At 37.6% G+C, this 23,256-nt stretch overlaps 1 protein-coding gene across 2 annotated transcripts in view; it reads left to right on the top strand.

The window, feature by feature from the left end:
* The window catches only part of PIGG (phosphatidylinositol glycan anchor biosynthesis class G), a 91,519-nt gene that overhangs the window by 13,288 nt on the left and 54,975 nt on the right, over window positions 1–23,256 (top strand). For both annotated transcript variants that reach the window (XM_051967478.1, XM_051967479.1), the window contains exons 4-8: window positions 156–344; window positions 1,441–1,582; window positions 13,179–13,391; window positions 16,840–17,057; window positions 17,807–18,088. In XM_051967478.1, the coding sequence (XP_051823438.1) occupies window positions 156–344; window positions 1,441–1,582; window positions 13,179–13,391; window positions 16,840–17,057; window positions 17,807–18,088 (1,044 nt within the window). The remainder of the gene's footprint in view (window positions 1–155; window positions 345–1,440; window positions 1,583–13,178; window positions 13,392–16,839; window positions 17,058–17,806; window positions 18,089–23,256) is intronic.

Below are 23,256 nucleotides of genomic sequence, written 5' to 3'. Positions count from 1 at the left end.
TTTGGCCTAATATATTACAGTGGTGTTATTTTATTGTATTAGAAGAGAAAATCCTGCTTTAGCTGTATAATTCAGCCCATTATTTCATTTTCACTCACTGGGGAAAAGGAAAATGAGATAAGCTTCTAAAGGCATTTTTTTCCTTCCTTCTAAAGGTTGATGATAATATTACAAGGCATTTGGATAATGTATTAAAAAGAGAAGACTGGGATATGCTAATTCTTCACTACCTAGGATTGGATCATATTGGTCATGTGACTGGGCCACATAGTCCTATCGTAGGACCAAAACTTAAAGAGATGGATTACATCCTAAAGAAGATCCATATTTCGTTGTTGTCCAAGGTAAGCTACTTTGGGGGCATTACTCTAGTACAGTGGATTTTTTTTCAATTGCTGTTTGGTTATTAGAAGAAAGAGAACAAATAAGAAATCTCTACTTTCACATTTTTGCCTATCCAGGCCTATACTCATTTAGGTAAACATTAATATCAGGGAGAATTTGTGCCTTGAACATCATAGGTGTTCAAAAACCATTTAGCAAAGAGATGGCATGAATTAAGACTTTCCAGTCATCTGAAATTACTTACAGTCTTATTTCCTTAGCATTGGATCTTGCCCTCAAGCTTTCCTAATGTATTAGGAGTGCTGTGGAATGATAAGGGTTGTTTTTCTTCCACAAGTGCTTTTATTTTGAAGATCTTTTTACAAATATCTACATTATATTGACATGGAAACTTAACATAACCTTAATTATGTCTGATTTCTGGGCATACTTTTGATTCATTTAGAGATGAATTGGGGAGTTCAAACCATAAATCTCTTTAGAGTTCATCTGCTATTAGAATCTCTATATATTAAAGTGGCAAAACATTTTATTGGAGTAAATTTGTTGTAGTTGGGGAGATGAAAGATATTTTCAGTGAAGTGATGAGGTCAGCTTTGCATATGTTTCCCCCAATACAGAGAAACCCCATAGCATGGCTCTTTACTTCGTTAATACATAATGGTCACCAGACTGCTCTTCTACGCCTATTTAGGAGTACTGTCTTTTTCACACCAATGCCTATGTTATAAATTATTGCTTTCCTATTTCTTAATACTTCCATTACTCCTATGGAATCATCGATCCACCTAGGACGTATTTTCTCATAATTATGCCTCTTCTATAGTGTTTCAGCAGCTACTAATCAGAAGCTGTATAACAGGCTGATGAAGATTAGAATTGAACTCTTAACTATGAATGATGGAGAAATTCTTAAAGACTTTAGGACCTTCGGGAGCTAGTGCAGCCAAATTCCTTTAGTTCCTGAGCCTTATCCATCTCCTGTCCCAGTGTTTAGTGTATGTTACAGTGCTGGAAAGCACCTCAGGGACTCTAGAGCTTATGACAGCCCTTCAATTTGTAATGCAGTTGAGAAGTTTGTCCTTTTAATTGTAGGAGAGAGAGGCTTCTTTGCCCCATTTATTGGTCCTTTGTGGAGATCATGGGATGTCTGAAACAGGAGGCCATGGAGCCTCTTCAGTAGAGGAAGTGAGCACACCTCTGGTCTTGATCAGCTCTGCATTTCAAAGGAAAAGCGGTATGACTTTTGAAGTTTTTTTTTTTTTTTGGTTAAATTTATTGTACTGCATTTATATTCATGGTTTGTACTAGAGTCTCCATTTTTCAAGAAAATTTTTTTTAAAAAAGGTTAACCATTTTGTCTCTGCCATCTCTTGACTTCTGTCCAGTACCATTACCCTATATAGCATCGACTTTTGCAGCCATCCTTCTCTTTGACTGATTCCTGTTCTGTATGCATAGACCTGATTATGTGGGTACCTTGTTACCCATACCTGTTAGCAGTTCCTTGTTGCTTACTAGGGAGACTTTAGCCTGGCATTCTAAACTCTTAACAATATGGAGCCTTCCTACCCTCTCCACTACCTTTTTTCTTCCTGTTCCCCTCTACATACTCTACGTCCCAGACAAAATAGATATTTACTGTCCTTAAAAGCTCCGTTTGCCCCTCACCCCTCAGGTTCCTGCTTACCTCAGCCCTTACATGTGGAATCCTCGATTCAGCTCAGATGCTTTTTCTCCTCACTGTTGCTGTTTACCTGCCTTGACCTTCATCTAAGTCTTTGTGGGCCTCTCATTCACTTAACATGTGTTTGCAGCAAAGGTCTTTGTGTATTTAATATAAGCTTCATGAAAATGGAGATGATCCTTATCTGAACATTGTGTCTCCCTAAGTGGCTTCCACAGTGCTGAGCCTAGGTTAAACTCTTGCTGAACTGAGTTTCTGGGCAGTTTGGCCCTTAGAATTAGGGTTTGGAATCACTTGCCTACTTCTGCAGTGTGTCTCGTACCGGAAATGCTACAGCGGGAAGAACTCTGGCTCAGGAGCCCGTGACTCTGGGTTCCAGTCCCCCCTCAGATTCTAGCTGGCTCACTGATCCAGACACTTGGCTTCTGTGGGCTGTAAAATTGAGGGGGTTGGTCTAGGGCTGTGAAGTCCCTGCTTGCTCTTGATCTGTGAGTCTGTGAAGCCGGGTTGTAAAATCTGAAAATGATTGCCACAGTATCTGGCAATAAATGCGGATGAGCATTGCCCAGCCAAGGCCACCCTGGCGAGGCGGTGATCAGCCCCGTCAGAAGGAGCCGTCCCATCTCTGCGGGCACTGATCCATTGAAGTAGTGAGAGTTATTCATATGTATTGTGGGAGACTGAGGATTTCTAAGCAGCTTATTTAGATTAGAAGGAGAAAGGAATATTTCATTTTATGAGAAAGTTTTCATCTTCTAAAGCTGAATTTTTTAAAATAACATTAGCTGGCCCTAACTAGGTCACCGGAGATCACAGGCAGCCCCTGAGGACTCTCTTGAATGTAGGAGTCCTTTGTAGTCTCCTAGCTGATGAGGATTGGTTGTAGACAGGCACCTTCCTTCTCCTGGAGGGTTCTTAGAGAGTTTATATTCCAATTTATTCTCCAGCTGTGGTCTTAGCAGGGATATGACTTGCCTAATTAAGAGAGGTTGTAGGTAAAGTGACACCCTGTGAGGAGGGTGAGAATTTTTTTTAAAGTTAAGACTAAGAGTTGTCTGAACCTTCAGACAAAGGGGGTATGGGATTAAAAAAAATCAGCACCAGTTGCTTATGATAAAATGATCTTTCTCTTACTGTTGATGGAAAGATGAGAAAGATTTACTTTAGAAATTGGTTTAAATTTTGGATCGTGTGATTAGTAAAGAAGAATTCTTCTGCAGAAAGCTCTCTCTGACGCCTCACTTTGTCATGGAGGGAAGCCTGAGCCGGCAGAGATGTTCCCGGTCACACACTAGTTCCTGCAAGCTTGGCTAAGACAAGAAGGATCTCATTGTGATCCTGGCAGCAGACTGCCCGCTGACGGTGGGTCAGTCCTGCCCCCCTCAAAGACCTCCAGGAGCCAGCAGCTTCACTATTGGGTAACGAGAAGTCTTTGGCCTTAGCAGGCTGTGAAGTGAAGTTCTCTGCTGTGCCTCTCACTACCACAGTGACCGTCATGGGAAAGCCTGTGGCGAGCTGCTTTTTAAAAAATATCCCATTACTTCCCAGTGATTCCCCCAACCCACCTTCTCCCTCATAAGAAATGAGATAGGCAAAACAATTCAATACATTGGCCATATGTGAAAATATGTGTGTCATTCTACTCAGTAAGTATTTCTGAAGTACCTACTATGAGCTAGGGCCTGGAGATACAAATACAAAAATGAAGCTATCCCTTCTCACAAGAAGCTTGCATTCATTCTTTTTTTTTTTTTTTTTAATAGCCTTTTATTGACAGAACATATGTATGGGCAATGTTTCAACATTGACCCTTGCAAAAACTTCTGTTCCAACTTTTACCCTCCTTCCCTCCATCCCCTTCCCTAAATGGCAGGTAATCCTATACATGTTAAATATGTTAGAGTATATGTTAAATATAATATATGTATATATATTTATACAGTTATCTTGTTGCATAAGAAAAATCGGATTTAGAAAGAAGGTAAAATAACCTGGGAAGAAATACAAAAATGCAAGCAAATAATAACAGAAAGAGTGCAAATGCTATGTTGTGGTCCATACTCATTTCCCAGTGTTCTTTCACTGGGTATAGCTGGTTCTCTTCATTACTGATCAATTGGAACTAAATTGGATCCTCTCACTGCCAAAGAGATCCACTTCCATCAGAATACATCCTCATACAGTATTGTTGTTGAAGTGTGTAATGATCTCCTGGTTCTGCTCATTTCACTGAGCATCAATTCATGTAAGTCTCTCCAAGCCTCTCTGTATTCATCCTGCTGGTCATTTCATTTTTTTTTTTTAATGGTATATGAATGTTTTTTTTTTAATGTTTATTTTATTTTTTTATTATGGCTTTTTATTTGCAAGATATATGTATGGGCAATTTTTCATCATTAACCCTTGCAAAACTTTTGTTCCAACTTTTCCCCTCCTTACCCCCACCCCCTCCTCTAGATGGCAGGTAGACCCATACATGTTAAATATGTTAAAGTATATGTTAAATACATTATATGTATGCATATCCATACAGTTATTTTGTTACACAAGAAAAATCGGACTTAGACATAAGGTAAAATAACCCGAGAAGGAAATCAAAAATGCAAATAGACAAAAGCAGGGAGTGCAAATGCTATGTTGTGGTCCACACTCATTTCCCAGTGTTCTTTCACTGGGTATAGCTGGTTCTCTTCATTACTGATCAATTGGAACTAAATTGGATCCTCTCACTGCCAAAGAGATCCACTTCCATCAGAATACATCCTCATACAGTATTGTTGTTGAAGTGTGTAATGATCTCCTGGTTCTGCTCATTTCACTGAGCATCAATTCATGTAAGTCTCTCCAAGCCTCTCTGTATTCATCCTGCTGGTCATTTCATTTTTTTTTTTTAATGGTATATGAATGTTTTTTTTTTAATGTTTATTTTATTTTTTTATTATGGCTTTTTATTTGCAAGATATATGTATGGGCAATTTTTCATCATTAACCCTTGCAAAACTTTTGTTCCAACTTTTCCCCTCCTTACCCCCACCCCCTCCTCTAGATGGCAGGTAGACCCATACATGTTAAATATGTTAAAGTATATGTTAAATACATTATATGTATGCATATCCATACAGTTATTTTGTTACACAAGAAAAATCGGACTTAGACATAAGGTAAAAATAACCCGAGAAGGAAATCAAAAATGCAAATAGACAAAAGCAGGGAGTGGAAATGCTATGTTGTGGTCCATACTCATTTCCCAGAGTTCTTTCACTGGGTGTAGCTGGTTCTATTTATTATTGAACAAATGGAACTGATTTATTTCATCTCATTGTTGAAGAGGACCACATCCATCACAATTGATCATCATATAGTATTGTTGTTGAAGTATATAATGACTTCCTGGTCCCGCTCATTTCACTCAGCATCAGTTCATGTAAGTCTCTCCAGGCCTTTCTGAAATCATCCTGCTGGTCATTTCTTATAGAACAACAATATTACATACATTCATATATCATAACTTATTCAGCCATTCTCCAACTGATGGGCAGCCATTCATTTTTCAGTTTCTAGCCACTACAAAAAGGGCTGTCACAAACATTTTTGCACATATAGGTCCCTTTCCCTTCTTTAAGATCTCTTTGGGGTATAAGCCCAATAGTAGCTCTGCTGGATCAAAGGGTATGCACAGTTCGATAACTCTTTGGGCATAGTTCCAAACTGCTCTCCAGAATGGCTGGATCCATTCACAAGTCCACCAACATGTATCAGTGTCCCACTTTTCCCACATCCTCTCCAACATTCATCATCTTTTCCTGTCATCTTAGCCAATCTGAGAGGTGTGTTGTGGTATCTCAGAGTTGTCTTAATTTGCATTTCTCTGATCAATAGTGATTTGGAGCACCATTTCATATGGGTAGAAATAGTTTCAATTTCATTATTTGAAAATTGTCTGTTCATATCCTTTGACCATTTATCAATTGGAGAATGGCTTGATAAGGAGCCTGCAATATGCAGGAAATACAATATGCACACATAAAATATATACAGTGTTTTGTTTGAATTTTAACAGAAGGATAAACTGAGGCAGATGTCTGAGCAAGATAACATTTATTAGGTCATTGGCTTGCCTCCCTAGCAAAAGAACAGTTCTCTTTATCTAAGTTTTGGGAAGTTCAAAACTGTCTCGACTGGCGAGACCTAGTTACTCGTAGGGGTTTCGAGGAGGATCCAGCCTGAGGAGAAACGGGCGAGAAAGAGGAGGGAGACCAAGCTGATTGTTGCCAAGGTCTCAGTTTATTGCTCTCAGGGTACAACTTATATAGGAAAAAGCATGGGAAAGAGAAGTAGGGTAGGGTCTGGGAAAAGAACATGGGCTATAGCTGGTCCAGTGAGCAGGAACATAGTGTGGTGACAACTCAAGATTGATTCTCAAGACCGTTTTGCCCAGTTGCAGTTCTCAGGATTGTTTGACCACCTGCGTGATTCTGTTGCAGCAAAGGGTGGGGAAAAGGCACCTGGGCTAGGGCCATGAGAAAGGCACCTGGGCGGGGGCCTTCGGCTTGCAACACAAAACAAAAGAACAAAGCAAGATAGATAACATCATCAGATTAAGGGCTATATGATAGATCACAAAACTGAGGTGCAGGGAACAACATGATATTTGGAAGTTGTAATAGGGTACTAGCAATGACCTGTCTTCTCTCATTAGGTAAAAAAATGCTTTTTGTTTGATTTGAGGTGTGAAATAGTAGACCACACATAGCTTGGTGTGGAATAAAGATATTAGGTCTGACTTCCTTTCTTTTCACATGTATTCTCAAAGATCAGTCAAGGAGAGATGGATTTTTAATCTTTAGCCATTACAGGCCATTTGTACTAAGTTCAAAGACAAAGAACCATGATTTTAGCAATTATAGGACAAAATAAATTAATTGAAAGTACAATTAATAAGAAAATGGCATAGAATCAATCTTAATCTTTTCTATAGCGTCCATATAAAGTTAATAAATACAATTATATACAGAGGAGTTAAGTATAAAAGAGGACACTAGTAATTATGAGAGTGGGGTCAGGAAAATGTTTTAGCTAAAGAAAAAGATGTACTCTGCAGCCAAGGTGAGGAAGGAGTACTTCTCAGCTTGTATAATGGCTGATGCAAAGGCATGCAGATAAGAGATGGAATACCCCTTGTGAGGAGTAGAAAGAAGACTAGTTTAGATCAATTACTAAGTTTAGAAGGTAGAATAATATTTAGTGAAGCTAGAAAGACAGGCTGGAGCCAACTTATCCAGGACTTTTTTTTTTTTGATTACTTAATTTATTTTTAATACACATTACTTTATGAATCATGTTAGGAGAGAAAACACAGAACAAAAGGAAAAACCATGGGAGAGAAAAACAAAATAGAAAAAAGAAGTGAACATAGCGTATGTTGATTTATATTCAGTCTTCATAGTTCTTTTTCCAGAGGCAGATGGCATTTTCTATCTAAAGTCTATTGAGATTGCTTTGGTTTACTGAATCACTGAGAAGAACCAAGTCTTTCATATTGTTCATCGCACAATCTTGTTGTTACTATGTAGAATACATTCCTCATTCTGCTTGTTTCACTCAGCATCAGTTTGTGTAAATCTTTTCAGGCCTTTCTAGAATCATCTTGTTCTTTATTTTTTATAAAACAATAATATTTCATAACTTTCATGTATCACAACTTGTTCAGCCATTCCCCATTTGATGGGCATCTACTTATTTTCCATTTCTTCGCTACCACAAAAAGAACTGCTATAAACATTTTTGCACCTATGGATCCTTTTCCCTCCTTTATGATTTCCTTGGGACACTGACCCAATAGTGACACTACTAGGTCAAAAGATAAGCACAGATAGATAGCACTTGGGGCATAGTTCCAAATTGCTCTCCAGAATGTTTGGATCATTTCACAACCCCAACAACCCCCCACTTCTTAGTGTCCCAGTTTTCCCATATCCCCTCCAACATTTATCACTATCTTTTCCTGTCATCTTAGTCAATCTGAGAGGTGTCAACAATCTATAGAGTTGTTTTAATTTGCATTTCTCTAATCAGTAGTGATTTAGAGCATTTTTTCATATTACTGTAGATGGCTTTAATTTCATCATCTAAAAAATGTCTGTTCATATCCTTTGACTATATCAATTGGGGAATGATTTGTATTCTTATAAATTTGACACAGGTCTTTATATATTTTAGAAATGAGACCTTTATCAGAAACACTGGCTATAAAATTTTTTCCCCCAGCTTTGTACTTCCTTTTAAATTTTGTTTTGTTGGTTTTGTTTGTGCAAAACCTTTTTAATTTAATGTAATCAGAATTGTCCGTTTTGCCTTTCATGATGTTCTCTAGTTCTTCTTTGGTCATAAATTCCTTCCTTTTCCAAAGATCTGATAGATAAGTTATCCCTTACTCTCCTGATTTGCTTACAGTATCAGCCTTTATGCCCAAATCATGTACTCATTTTGCTTTATTTTGGTATGGGGAACTTGTACAGGATTTTATAGCTCAACAGAGTTGTTTGTGTTTGATCTCAGAGGCAGTAGAACCTTTAGGATTAATTGAGTTGGGGTCGTCACAGAATCATCTCTTCAAGGCTCATTTCTCATAAGTCATGACTGGACATGGCCTTGAACTGAGTTCTGAAACCTTCTGATGATGTTTTTCTTTGTTATTGGCTGGCATGGTTTTTATACCATCTATAAAAATAACTACTAGGATTTTCTGTATATAAGATCTCTGCCTACTGACAAACGGGTTAATATATTACGCATATTAATATTCTCCTAAGTGAAATCCCAAAGTTGTAAAGTTGCACCTAAATACAATAATGATTCACAAACTTACCTTGGAGAGGCAAATGATGTAGTCAGTAGCATTGGTTTTGTCATGCTCCCAAAACAATGAGAAACATTATTTTATGGGGTACTTATTCACATTGCCTTGCAGTTCTCACTGTGGACAAGGACTACAATGACAATTGTAGCTTGTGTCAACATACATTACAGAATATGAAATGACAGAGAAATTCTTAATTATAAAGATCCTTCAAATTAAAGTGTATTTTGATACTTAGTGAAAATAGGTCTGAAGAGGGCAGGAGAAAATAGAGTGAAAAACATGGTTGAGGGGGAAGAAATGGGAAAAAAAAAAAAGACCAAAGCCTAAAGATTATAGATTAAGTTGAGCTAAAGGTGACCTTAGAGGTCTCCTTAGTCCAATCCTCTCATTTTAAATTTGAGGCAACTGAAGCAAGAGAAGTTTAAATACTTGGACATTTAAGATCTTAACTATCTGGTACCATCTCATCTTTGTAGTCTTTTTTCTTACAACATTATCTGGCAAATACCCTAGTATCCAAACAGTTATTTGCCATTCCTCTTATATTTCCTCTACTTTCCTGCCTCTTAAGTCTTTGCTCACACTTGCTCTGTATCTGGAGTTTCTTTAAACTTCTCTGAATTATTTGCCCTTTTTTTTTTTTAAATTAATTTTTTTTCAGTGAACAAAAATCCATTTTTCTGCTTTTCCAATAACTGTGCATAGCCAAGCACACTCACAGTGTGTATCATGTTCTTTATCCTATCACCTCTCAAGCAGGAAGTGGATGGATTATTTCATTAGTACTATAGAATCATGGCTAATCATTGTATTGATCAGGATTCTTTAGTCTTTCAAAGTTTGTTTTTAAAATATGCTTGTTCTTTAAATTATTGTTTTGTTCTGCTCTTCATTCTCCATCAGTTAATGTAAATATTTCCAGATTTCTCAGAAACTGTTCCTTTCATCATTTCTTTAGCACAATAGTATTCTATTTATTTATATAAGTTTTTCCAACATTTCCCAATTGATTTTGGTTCCAGTTCTTTGGCATTACAAAAAGGCCACTATAAATTCTTTTTTTTTGGTACATATGGGTCCTTTTTTTCTTTGATTTCTTTAGGCCTTTTTGTCTTACTTATCTTTTCAAACCTTAATTAATATGCTACCTTTCCCAGAAGTTCTTCCCTCAGGTAGCAGTTCTTCTCTATATTTTTAAGACAGTTTTACTGTGATTATTTAGCTTTGCGTCATATTTCCTTGTTAACTTCATTCCATGAGCACAACAACCAGATCTTGCATTTCCTCATTATCTACCGTAAGGCTCCTTACCTAGCAGGCACCTGAATAGTATTTGTTTAATTTATTCATTCAAAGAATCATTCCGAAAAACACCAAGACAGAATTTAATCACATTGATTTCACCCCGGTGACATGAGGACGTTCTTTTTTGTCAGTGAAGAAAGAATTATTACCAGGTTCTCAGAGAGAATGATGGTGTTCGTGATATTGCAAAAGAAGATCAAAGGGAGCAAGCTCCAAGGACTCTTCCATACAGATTCCTCCACAGGAGCTTGTAGGCCTTAGGTCAGGAGCGGAGAACACAGGCAGCAATGATCACGCTGGCTGCTTCACAGGCTGCACCATGCGAGACCATTCAGCCAGCACACGGAACCCGCATGAGTGCAGCAGTAAAGTGGAACCCAAGCGGGGAGGCAGGCTGCCCCAAAAGGGGCATCCCTGAGGGCCCAGGCCCTAGATCAGGGTCAGACTGGACAACAAAGAGTTCAGAAGGCTTTGCCTCCCGAATGAAGAGAAATCGCCTAGAGAAGGGAGGAAAACATTGTCCCTATTATAGCAGAGAAGGTTGGTCATGTTGAAAGATGAGAACACTTATGTCATTTGCAGAAACAGATTCTATAGTACTCTGTCTGAATCATAGTTAGGTCTCAAGCACTGCTGATACGTAGTGACATAGCAGCAGCAATAGAGTAAGTCCTGTCAAAAGGCAATCATAACATCATGAGATAAGACTACTCCCCACAGGGAAGAGCTAAGTAATGGCAAAACCCTCATTCTTTTCCTTTGGGAACAGCTGAATTATGAAGATGGAAGGGTCTACTTCTCTGAGAAGCACAAGCACTTTCCCAGCTTGGCACAGATTGGTTAGCAATGAAATAGCCCAGGCAATAAAATTCAAGACGGCCATAGTAATTCATAAGTTAGAAATAATTTATTTGTAACTGGCCTAGATAGTCTGCATGGCCAGGACGGACTCCAGTAGGATTCTGGCATGGTTCCGTGCCCAACTGAAGTAGGGACAGTCTTATAAGCATTCTTGTTCACCCTTGCTGGCATATTTTGACATTAAACAGTAACTTGACTTTACAGGAGGAAAGATACAAAGGCAGATGTTTTAACATAGATAGGGATCAGGGTTAGGTGACCACCCTCATGGAACAGATATCCTTGGGAACATTGTTGATCTGGCACTTTAAAGAAAAGAAGTCCCCTAATCTAGCTGAGCAGACCCTTCTCTGGCAACTCCAGGCCCTAAGACTGAGGGAGGGGAGGGGAGGCCAGTCCTTTGTCCATTTCAGCACCTGTCTTGCCTCCCAAGGATATACAGTGAGTCCAGCTTGGGGTATAACAACAATTTATGTTGTTTCATATGTGTCCTTGACACATTCTCGGACTCCTACATGCTCTAGATCAAGTGTTTCTGGAAAATATGGCAGTAGACTTAAATCCACGAAGTAAAAATGGCTAACAAATGATGAAATTCTTCCTGCATATGTCAAAAAGGACTTCATTCAAGATATCTACAGCTGTGGTTCTCCTTACATCTCACATGGTCAGATTCCTTTGGCACAGAAACTATCAAAGCTATTTAAAAGGTGACCTGGAAAGTTTCAGATTTACAAAAAGTCTTGGACAAAACCTGCACAGGACAGGAAGGTTTGGAAGAGTATGTTGTGAATATTTTCTTAACAAAAAGAGTTAGAAAGTTCTGCATGTGGTAGACTGAGCATTGTTTCAAAAAACAAAATTGATTTCATCTTGGGAATTAACAGGTTACTAATGGAATCATTTCCGAATCATATAGTTAGACCACTTAGAGCAAAAATGAAAATCAACATTAAAAAAGAGGTAGATGAGCAGACAATAGTTACAGTTATAATAATCCCCAAGAAATCTTATTTAAATAAGATGTTGAATATATTAAATTAGAATTGGGTAAAAGGGTCCATTTACTCTGATTGTAATCATTGACTCTTAATTATCATCATGCCTTGAGAAGATGATCATTTGAAGCAACCAGGGATATTGCGCCTTCCATTTCCAGCCTTCTTTCACTTTATTTTCCTTTACATATTCAACCTTAAAGCTAGTCTCTCCACTTGATATGTTTCTTCCTTCCATTTGTGCTGTTCATTCTCATTGTCTCCCTCCTCATCTACCCTTTCAGAATCCTTCAAAGCTTAGCTCAATTGCTCTCTCTTCCATTTATTCTTTCCTGATCCCTCTGCTACCACAGAGCAGGGATTTGAGTGGGTGTTCAATAAATGTTAATTGAACTGAATTAAGTAAGATCATTTTGCCTCCATTCAATTCAACAGACCTTTATTAAGCACTCACTGTGTGCAGCGTACTGTGTTAGAATTGATGCCTGCAGGGTGGGAAAAAAGAGGATGAATACAAGGTTTAGTTAGTTAAGTCCTAAATTATAAGGGGCTAGAATTTTGTATTGTTCCAGCTACTAGTATTCAGTTAGTAAAATTGGTTTAAAAAGTTTTTTTTTTTTTAATTTGTATTGATGGCTTTTTTACATCCCCAAATTTCCCATAATATCCTTCCTCTTCTCCATTCCCAGAGAGCCATCCCATAAAACAAATAATAGTTTAAAGGAAAAAAACAAAGAGAAAAAATAACAAAACAAATTAAATTAATGTATTGGAAAAAGTGAAAATAATGTGCAATGTGTTATACCCTGGGTCTTTCACTTTTGCAAAGGAATAGACTTGGGGGCTTTCTTTTTCTTCTTTGTAAATGTGCTTGAAAATTGATTACTTTTAGAAGGCTGTAGAAAATCCTAAATTGGTAGAATTTTAGAGATATGTTAGACATCTGCTCCCTCAGTCCCTTTCTGTTACAGGTTTGGTACCTGATGCCCCAAAGCTTCAGGGAGGAACCCAAATATATGTAATTAATACAAGAGATGGCATTAAGGTTTCAGATTCAGGGCTCACCTTCTAATTTCACACTACCTTGAGTAAGAAGCTTTTTTTTTTCTCATGTTTTCAGGTAACTTCCAATCTCCAAAGCATGTCCAGCAGACTGACCTGGCTGCCACGCTAGCAGTGGGCCTTGGTTTGCCAATTCCAAAAAATAGTGTGGGGAGCCTGCTATTTCCAGTTGTAGAAGGAGCAACAATGAGAGAACAGCTGAGGTTCCTGCACTTAAATTCAGTTCAGCTCAGCAGACTTCTGCAAGAGAATGTGCCGATGTTTGAGAAAGGCAAGTCACAGGCTTTTCCTGTTTCCCTAACAGTCCCCTAGGAAAGAGCTGTTCTTCCCTTTGAGCACACATACATTTTTTCTAACATGGCTTTTTTTTTTTTTTTTATGAGGCACAGTCATTTGTTTTCCTGTATGCAAATGCTGCTGTTGCCTTCTTTTTGTTAAACTGCCATGCTCGTATCAGCAAAATTTGTGCATGAGATTATCTTCATCAGGGTTACTTCTGGGAAGGTTTTGCCAGGCCTCCTTTTTTTACTTATGGCACTTAATGTGAGTTGGCTGGCAGTGTTTAGGGAAGAACCAATGGGAAGATGAATTTTTATATGTCTGTTAAAGTTATTTGCTAATGTCAGAGTGGGTCAGGCATAGTATAGCAATTTTTAAACTTTATTACTATTGAGTACCAAGTAAAGAAAAAGAAAGAGAAAAAGCAATAGAAATTCATTGGGGAGGGGATAACAAAGATGGGGAGGAAGGGAACTCATCTGCACAGAAGAATGAGTCAATTGGGAGAAAAGAAGATAGCTCCCATATTGTTTTTGTTTTTAAATGCCTAGAACCATTTGAATCTTGTCAGTAATTTATGATTTGATAGATGAAGAGATAGTGGAGAGAATTTTTTTAAAAAACATAATTGAGGTTCTAAAGGTAAAAATTATCAGAATTGGTAAATGTTACCAATAACTGTTAGCTATAACAGATTTGTTTTAAAACACTGGGACTGATTTGGACTCAAGAGTCTAAAGGAAAAGCCCATAGTTACTCTGGGACACATTTAAAGTTAATACATACTACGTTAGCCCATGGGCTTTGAGATTAGGTCTGCTCCTTTGCTTCCTGCAAAAATGAGCTTTGAGTTCCTATGTTTTAGTGTAATTTTAGATTATTAAAACCTAAAACTTCACTAAGACTTTGGAGACAATAAGTACCCCTAGTTCTTGAAGTAGTAGAGCACAAGTTTTACCTTGAGAACTCTGCAGCCTGGCCCCCATGTGACAGGTTAGCTAAGTCAAAAGTGGAATTTCTGTAGATTAGCTGAAAAGTGATGAAATTTTTAGCCATAGTAACTCTTGAGGATGTACTGAGTCGTGGATGAGTAGCAACTCTATCTTTGTACTTATAGGAGTACATATACTAATGAAATCATGGGTTATCGAAATGATCAGTGTAGATGATAAATTCAAATATACTTGAGTTCATATTAGTAAATATATAAGTACAAGGTTGGCAAGATATGACTAGGTACCAGTTGATGTGAAAAAGAGCTGAAATTTTTGTTGAATGAACCATAAGATAAATATGAATCATTGTATTTCTGATACAGCAACCAAACTTCCTAAGAAATTAGGCCACATTAATTAAAAGTATCATGTTGATCATAGGGATGGTGATTGCATATTGTCTTTGTAAGACTATAGCTGAAGCATGATGTTCAGGTTTGGTGTCATATTTTAGGAATATGAGACAAAATGAAGCAGGCCCAAACAGTGAGACCAAGATGGTAAAGGAACTTGAAATTAAACCATGTGAGTATTCATTGTAGAAAATGAAAAAATCTAACCGAGAAAAAGAGATTTAGGATTGACATGATTATTGCCCTCAGATATTTGAAAGGTTTGCCTAGAAGGTGGGTTGTTGATCTGGTTTTTCTTAGTGAGTAGAACTAGGACCAAAGGGATCTTATTTCAGTCATTTCACTCCTAACCATTAAACATATCCAACATGGAATTGGATTGTCTTGGAATATAATGGAATTGTTCAAGTGGAGGCTGATTAATCAGTTGTTAGGAATGTTTTAAAAGAAATTGGCACGTTAGGTGGGATCCTGAGTTCCCTTTCATCTAAAATGCTATTTCTCCTTGGAGTGGCAGAATCAGGAACCAGAAAGGTCTTAAAAAGTTAGAACAAATAATAGGCAGATGCGAATAGAATTACATTTAATGGCATCCCACATCAAATCCTCAGTTTGGGTTCAGAGTTTCTGTACAAGTACAGGATAGGGAAAGACATGGCTTGACAATATTTCAAGGGGAAAATACCTGACTTTTTATCACTACAACCTTTAGATAAGCCAGCAGTTTGACAGCTTTCAGAGAAGTTAACATATTTTAGACTGCATTAATAGAGGCTGAAATATTGTGTCCATTGCTGGGGACCACATTTTAAGAGGAATGTTGACAAACTAGTGTATTGAAAAGAAGGTGATCCCTATAGTGGCAGAGACTGAAAACCAAACAGTGAAGATTAGTTGAAAGAACTTGAAATTTTTGTCCTAATAAGGTGTAACAGAAGACAAGCTATGAGAACTGTATACAGGTGTTTGAACCCCACCACATGTGGGGTTGAATAAATTTGTTTTTTTAGGCTCTAGTTGAAGAAAGTCAGAATCAATAGGTAGAAGTTCCCTCTTTCTGATTTCAGCCTACTCTTGGGAAGCTGTTTTTTCATTCATTGCCCCTTAATGGCCTTTGTTTATATGGTACTACATTGTCCATCATTTAACTGATTTAAGACATAGCTAGATGTCAAATTATTGGGCATTTCTATTTAGAAAGCAGATTGAATTGGATAGGATACCTTTGTGTCATTTCTAACAGATTTTTATCAGGTTCAGTAGTACTTAGTAGAACATCAGCATTCTTTTTACACTAGAGAAAGTAAAATATTTCCAACTTCTAAAGGTGTAAAAAGTCTTATTACAGCATATGGAAACCTGTCTTCTGAATAATAAGTTTATAGATAGCATCCACCAAAAAGGAGATAAGAAGTAGTATAAATTTACAGTATGATTCTAAAATGAGGATAATAGCATCTACCACACAGGGTTGTGGTGAAGATCAGATGAGAGATTTATAAAAGTACTTAATAAGTGCCATATTCCTTTTGCCTTCTTCTCTCTCTCTCTTTTTTTTTTTTTTAAGAGTCAGAAGTTATTAAAATGTGTTCCTTCATTTGTGCGGTTCATTTATTTATTTATTTATTTTGAGATTAACATACATAGCTCTGGATTAGTATGGCAGTTACTGAGCTCCTTGTCATTGGGTGTACTCCTCAAGAGACTGGATAAATATTTATTGAGGATGTTGTAGGAAAGTATTGATACTGGATTATATGACCCAGTCTAAGGTTTCTTTCAGCTCTAAGATTCTTTGGAGGTTTCTACTATTTAAGGGCTTTTTAGATATATATTTATTGGCTAGAAAAGCATTCACAACAAAATATTAAAACAGATGTGATTAAAAATGAAAGTGTTTACCAGTTTTGGCTATTTTTTGCAGAAATATCTTAGGTTTTTGTTTTTTTTTTTTAAAGCAGTTTTCATTAAACTATACAAAGTATCAATTTTCAAAATGACTTCCATTTGTCAAATATAAGGATTTGAAAATAAGTGACAAATTTTCTTCTTATAATTTGCTGTTTTCAAACTTTTTTTCTTCTCATATTAGATCCTGGATATCAGCAGTTTAAAGTATCAGAGAAGTTGCATGGGAATTGGATCAAGCTCTACTTGGAGGGAAATAATTCAGAAGTTCTTTTAAACCTTGGCAGAAAAGTTCTTAAGCAGTATTTAAATGCTTTGAAGACTCTGAGTATGTCACTGAGCAAACAAGTAGCCCAATATGATATGTACTCAATGATGGTCGGGACTGTCATTGTCTTGGAGGTATGGCTTGTTATTTGTAAATACTGTGGTCACAGACCAGCACCACAGAGCTCGGCTGTGTTCACAAAAGTGGAAGAGTGCTTTGGGTTTCCCCAGATCCTCCGTCTTCCAGCCCAACACTTCTCCATCCTAGAATGGCAAGGGGCCAGCTTTGTTGAAGGGCACCGGCACATGCCTTCCCTGACAGCTTCTTCTGCCACAGCTGTGCTGCTCTCTCCCAGCCAGCCTTGTAAGCTTGAGAAGAACCTAGCCTCAGAAGGTTGGCCATAAGGTGATTAAATACCTTGAGATGGGCAGTAGCTGTGGGGATGAAATCCCTTACTGATGACATATTAAAGAGTCATCCTTGCCTGGCCTCTACAACATGGGAGACCAGCGTTTTCCTAGATGTGGGCCTTGCCCTCGCTTTCTTGAGCTCTGTCTCTGGGCACGTGGGTCAGGTGCCAGATAATTCCTTTTGACTTGGTTACTTGGTGAGGGAGAGGAGGAGGCTCAGAGGCTGCTGCTCCCAACTTACCGCCCTCATTAACTTCTGGCACTGGTGCTGGGAAAAACAAGTCAAGCTTCATTACAGTTGGTTGTAAACAAAATTTGAGAAATTTCCCTGCATTCAGTCCTGGGTGACTTGCTGGAATAAATGGAGGCAAAGAAGCACCTTATCTATTTTAAGTATAAATTTCTTTAAGGAAAAAAACCCCAAAAAACTAGGAATTAGTTCATGAGAATACTTTTGCAATTTTCTATTCTAGGTTCTGATTCTCCTTTTACTCAGCACCCCAAAAGCCTTGTGCCAGAAGGCTGAGTTTGAGATTCCGCTGTCGACTTCCTTGCTTTCTTTGCTGTTCTTCTTGATGCTCCTCATTCTCTCTGCGGTCCATGTCATCGTGTGCACCTCAGCTGAGAGGTCATGCTACTTCTGTAGCATTTCCTGGCTGATGGCTGTTGGGGTGATGATGCTGATTTCTGCACTCCTCTGTGTGATCTTGTCTCTTCTCACCAATACATTTGAGAATGTCAGACCTCCAGCTAAGGTGAGACATTTTTCCTTTTTGGTTTTGTTAGTAAAGTTGTAGTGATATTCTTGGTTCTTGAATCACAGTCACTGCTGGGAGTACTATCTGCTAGCTCCCTTTGCCTTCCTGTAGCCTTACCAATGAAGCAAATTGGGTCAGCTCAGAACCCCAACTGGTGGCACATGAAATCCCACTCATACTTGCCTACCTCTAAGGAACAGAAGGAAGTGTGAGTCCTTCCTTCTCCAGGACCAAAATTGGTGAAGATATTTAACCAATGTACAATTTTCTTTTAGTATTTATTGTTATATTATTTTCGTCATCTTGTTTATTGTTTCCTTCATTCTGTTTACTTCTTTTTTTTTTTTTTTTTAATAACTTTATTGATAGAACCCATGCCAGGGTAATTTTTTTACAACATTATCCCTTGCAGTCAATTCTGTTCTGATTTTTCCCCTCCCTCCCTTCACCCCCTCCCCAAGATGGCAAGCAATCATTTACATGTTGAATAGGTTATAGTATATCCTGGATACAATATATGTGTGCAGAACCGAACAGTTTTCTTATTGCACAGGGAGAATTGAATTCAAAGGGTAGAAATAATCCGGGAAGAAAAACAAACAAAAATGCAAACAGTTTATATTCATCTCCCAGTGTTCTTTCTTTGGGTGTAGCTGCTTCTGCCCATCTTTGATCAATTGAAACTGAATTAGCTCTCTTTATCGAAGAGATCCATTTCCATCAGAGTACATCCTCAAACAGTGTCATTGTTGAGGTATATAATGATCTCCTGGTTCTGCTCATTTCACTTAGCATCAGTTCATGTAAGTCTCACCAGTCCTCTCTGTATTCATCCTGCTGATCATTCCTTACAGAACAATAATATTCCATAACATTCATATACCACAATTTACCCAGCCATTCTCCAGTTGATGGGAATCCATTCATTTTCCAGCTTCTGGCCACTACAAACAGGGCTGCCACAAACATTTTGGCACATACAGGTCTCTTTCCCTTCTTTAGTATCTCTTTGGGGTATAAGCCCAATAGAAACACTGCTGGATCAAAGGGTATGCACAGTTTGATAACTTTTTGAGCATAGTTCCAAATCACTCTGTAGAATGGCTGGATGTGTTCACAATTCCACCAACAATGTATCAGTGTCCCTGTTTTCCTACATCCCCTCTAACATTCCACATTATCTTTCCCTGTCACTCTTGCCAATCTGACAGGTGTGTAGTGGTATCTTAGAGTTGTCTTAATTTACATTTCTCTGATTAATAATGATTTGGAGCATATTTTCATATGTTGTTTACTTCTTTCTATATATGTTCATCAAAGTCAGTTCCTCATATTGATTCTTTTTTTCTCTTTTTCCCTTTTATTTTAAATCAAGGACTTAAGCATTAATAGAACAAAAAAGACAATTGTATATCAACCTGGAGGGGACACCAGAAATTACCTTTGCCCAGTTCAGGATAGGGTTCTCTTTGCAACTTAGTATTCAAGAATCACCTCTGGCATTAATTATCCAGGGTCATAGATGTGGAACTTTAACCAGGGCTCTCCTTAATGAGCTGAGAAATGTTACCTCCCTTCTGCATTCTCTGTACTCATGAAATCCTAGGTTCAGTCCCTGCCTTAACTCCTGTTCTGTATAAGAAACCATAAATTTCTGTTTTATTTTTAAAAAACATATAATAAATTTAGCAAAGTAGCAATGAAGTGGCCCAGTGCATGTCCCCTTTTAAATTATTTTTCCTGTGTATTTTTTGTTTTGTTGATTTTTTTTTTTAAAGTCTCATTTCTTACTTACTTCCCCATTCTTAAATAGAATCCCTATCTAATAACAAATAAATATCATCAGGCAAAATATATTAGTAAATTGGATTGTTAGAAAATGCAAGTCTAGTGTCTAGTCCTAAGTTCCCTGCCAAGAAGCAAGAAGCATGTGCTTCCATCATCCACTTAAGTTATGATTGTTCATGGTATTGATTATAGTTTTGAAGTCTGCCCAAGCTGTTTGCCTTTATTGTGGTCATTATGCAAATTATTATCCAACCTCTGCTTATTTCATTATACATCAGTTCATACAAATCTTCCCAAGTTTCCTAGAATTCCTTATGTTATATTTGTTATTTCTCCTGGTGCAATAATTTTTTATTACATTCATATTCCACAGTTGATCAGTATCCATTTTGTTTTCAGTTTTTTCCTTCTACAGAAAATGCTTCGATAAATATGGGGGGCTTTCTTTCTACCTTTAAGGTTATATGTCCAAAGATGCAGTCATTAAGATATATAGTCATAAGACCTGCCTTTTTTTTTTTTGTGGCCTGTGCCTTAAAGCTGTATTTTGCTTTTGTTCTTTTGGAGTAACCTCAGGTTCAGGAATGTGGAATAATATTATCAAATTGAATGCTTTTTGTTACCTATTGTAATTATGCTGAAAATTACAGACCATTGGCTTTTTTTAAAAAAAAAAAATAAGCTTTTTGGGATACCTTTGTTTTTATATTTTTTGTTCTATTCTTTCCCTAATCCTCTCCCAGGGAGCCATTTAAAAAAAAATAAGGAATTTAAACTTTTGTTTAAATTGTAAAGATGTTGGGGGATTTATTCTTTCACATTCCTTCTTTGGAGCCAAGCTTGATTACTATAATTTCAGAGGGCCATTGACTTCCTTACAGTGCAAATTTTTTTTTGTTAGTGCAATTTTTAAATTATTTTTTCTTCTTTGTGTGTGTGTGTGTGTGTGTATGCGTGTGTGAAGCAATTGGAGTTAAGTGACTTGTTCAGAGTCACATAGCTAGTAAGTGTTGTGTCTGAGGTCAAATTTGAACTCAAATCTTTCTGACTTCAGGGCCGTTTCTCTATCAACTGTGCACCATATAGTTGCCGCTTATTTAAAATTTATTTGGCCTGTCAGTCAACATTTAAGTTTTTGCCAAGCACGTGTTAAGTGCTAGTCATTGAAAATAGTACAGAAGTGGAAATGGTTCCTGTACCCAAGGAGATTATAATTTAATTTGTTGGATGAGACTAAAATATTTGGAATGATAGTAAACAACGTGACATAAACTGCCTATTTATAGGAATTCAAAGTAGAGAGGTTGGAGTACTTGGTAAACCTTAGGGAAATGGGATTTGAGCTGGGCCTTTGAGGGTAGGATCTGGTCATTTGCAAGAAGAGGAGAACATAAGTTAATTCATGTAAGGAGAAAAGGATGCATGGAGACAGAAATGAATAGTATAGGTTTATAAGTGATGCTACTAAGAGGATGATAGTATTTACAAACATTTAGGGGATAGAAACTGATTTAAGGAAACAGATGATGAGTTTAATTTTGATATGCTGAATTTGAGGCAACAGTGAGACAGCCAAGCAGAAATGTCTAGTAAAGAGTTGTAAACATGATCTTTAAAACTTAGAGGATGAATGAAAGATAAGGATAAACAGAAAAACCTTGGAGAAAATCTACCTTTATTAATTAAAAAAATGCCAGACTCTGACAACCTTGTTCTATATACATTAATGTGCAAAAGTGTGACTGAAATTATGTCCACAAAGGATTATAAATGGAATGTACCTTAGTCTGGGTTCAAGTTCCACAGATAAAAGATTATGAAAGGAGAACTGGCCTAGAGGCTACTAATCTCTGTTTAGCCACCTGTAAACTAGGTTTGACGAAGGGCACATCAGTTAACTGTTCTTGGGCCTTCATTTCCTCCTTTATAAAATACGGGGATTGGTTAAGGTGACCTCTAACATTTCTTCCAGCTCTGACATTTCAGTGATTTTATATTCGATCACCTTTCCTGATTTATAGTGGACTGACAGAGGGCTCTCTCCATCCCAAGTCTATTGGAATTGGCCCGAGTTACCTCACTGTTGAACAGAGCCAAATCCATTACGGTTAATCATACAATCTTGCTGCTGCTGTACACAATTGTCTATGGGTTCTGCTCACTTCACTTAGCATCAGTTCATCTCAGTCTTCCTTGGAGGTCTTTAAGTAGAAGCTGAATTATTTGTTTTGTGATATATAATAGAATATGAGCTGGTGCTAGAGGACCCCCCAAGAAACCCTCCCCCCAAACCTTGTGCAGTCTTTTCACAGATCTGAGGTGATTGTGACTTTATTATGTGTTTCCCTATTAGGCAACCATCTGTTATGCGTGGCAAAGATGCTGACCTTCCTTGAAGAAAGGAGCTGTATTGTGTACTTTCTTGGAGTTTCTGGGGCCTTTTGAGTTCTTTGACTTTTTCCTAGCCTATTCAGACTTTTTTCTTTATGATTATGAGAACCAAGCATTTTGTGTAATGGATTTGGTGCTTCTCGTGATTCATCATTAACATGAAAGAAAGAGACTGGCAGGAGACTATGTTCTGATAGACTTGGAAGAATTCCTGTTTTGTCTATAAACAGTGAAAGAGCCAGGAGGTGTAGTGGAAGGAACCCAGGGATTCAAGCAGCAAGAATTCTTGAATATAGAATGCTTTGGGTTTGCAAAGCACTGAAATAGTTAGTGCAGATTTTATTATGTCTATTTTAGACATTAGAAAAGAGGTTCAAGAGGTGGACTGTCTTATCTATGATCACATAATGAATCTGTAGACTTCTTGACTGCAAGCTGAGCATTTTAACCCCTACACCATCCTGCCTCCCTGCCTTGGAGCCTGGCTGCTGATCCCACTTCTAGTGCATAGTAACTCTTTGAAATATTCAGGTCATATTCTCTGAGCTTCTGTCTCTATATCCGTTATGTCTATAGAATCTTTCTCAAAGGTTTACTCTGAGAACCAATTGACATGTTGTATGTAGAGTGGTTTGTAAACCTTAAAATGCTATATAAATGTCAACCATTGTTATTTCTCTTTGTGTCCCTGTTAATAAGCTTCCTTCTCTCATGCCCTAGGGGAAATATCTTACTATGAATACGGAGAAGGAATGTCTTCCACATTCTCTTAGACTAGCCTCATTATCCCCAACCTTTTCAGGAGAATGGGAAAATCTGTTGATAGCTCTCTAGACACACTCTGACTGTGCAACCCTAGGAGATGCCATCACTTTGCTCCCTTTTAAAGACACAGGAAGAAAGTAGCAGCTCTCTTGAACTTAGTGAAGACATATAATGTACAACCATAACCCTTTTCCTCTCTGATAACCCCAGGCCTTACCTGA

The sequence above is a fragment of the Antechinus flavipes genome, chromosome 6, assembly GCF_016432865.1.
Source record: "Antechinus flavipes isolate AdamAnt ecotype Samford, QLD, Australia chromosome 6, AdamAnt_v2, whole genome shotgun sequence".
Taxonomy (NCBI): domain Eukaryota; kingdom Metazoa; phylum Chordata; class Mammalia; order Dasyuromorphia; family Dasyuridae; genus Antechinus; species Antechinus flavipes.
The sequence above is the reverse complement of the archived record's forward strand: the minus strand, read 5'-3'. Positions and strand labels throughout refer to the sequence as shown.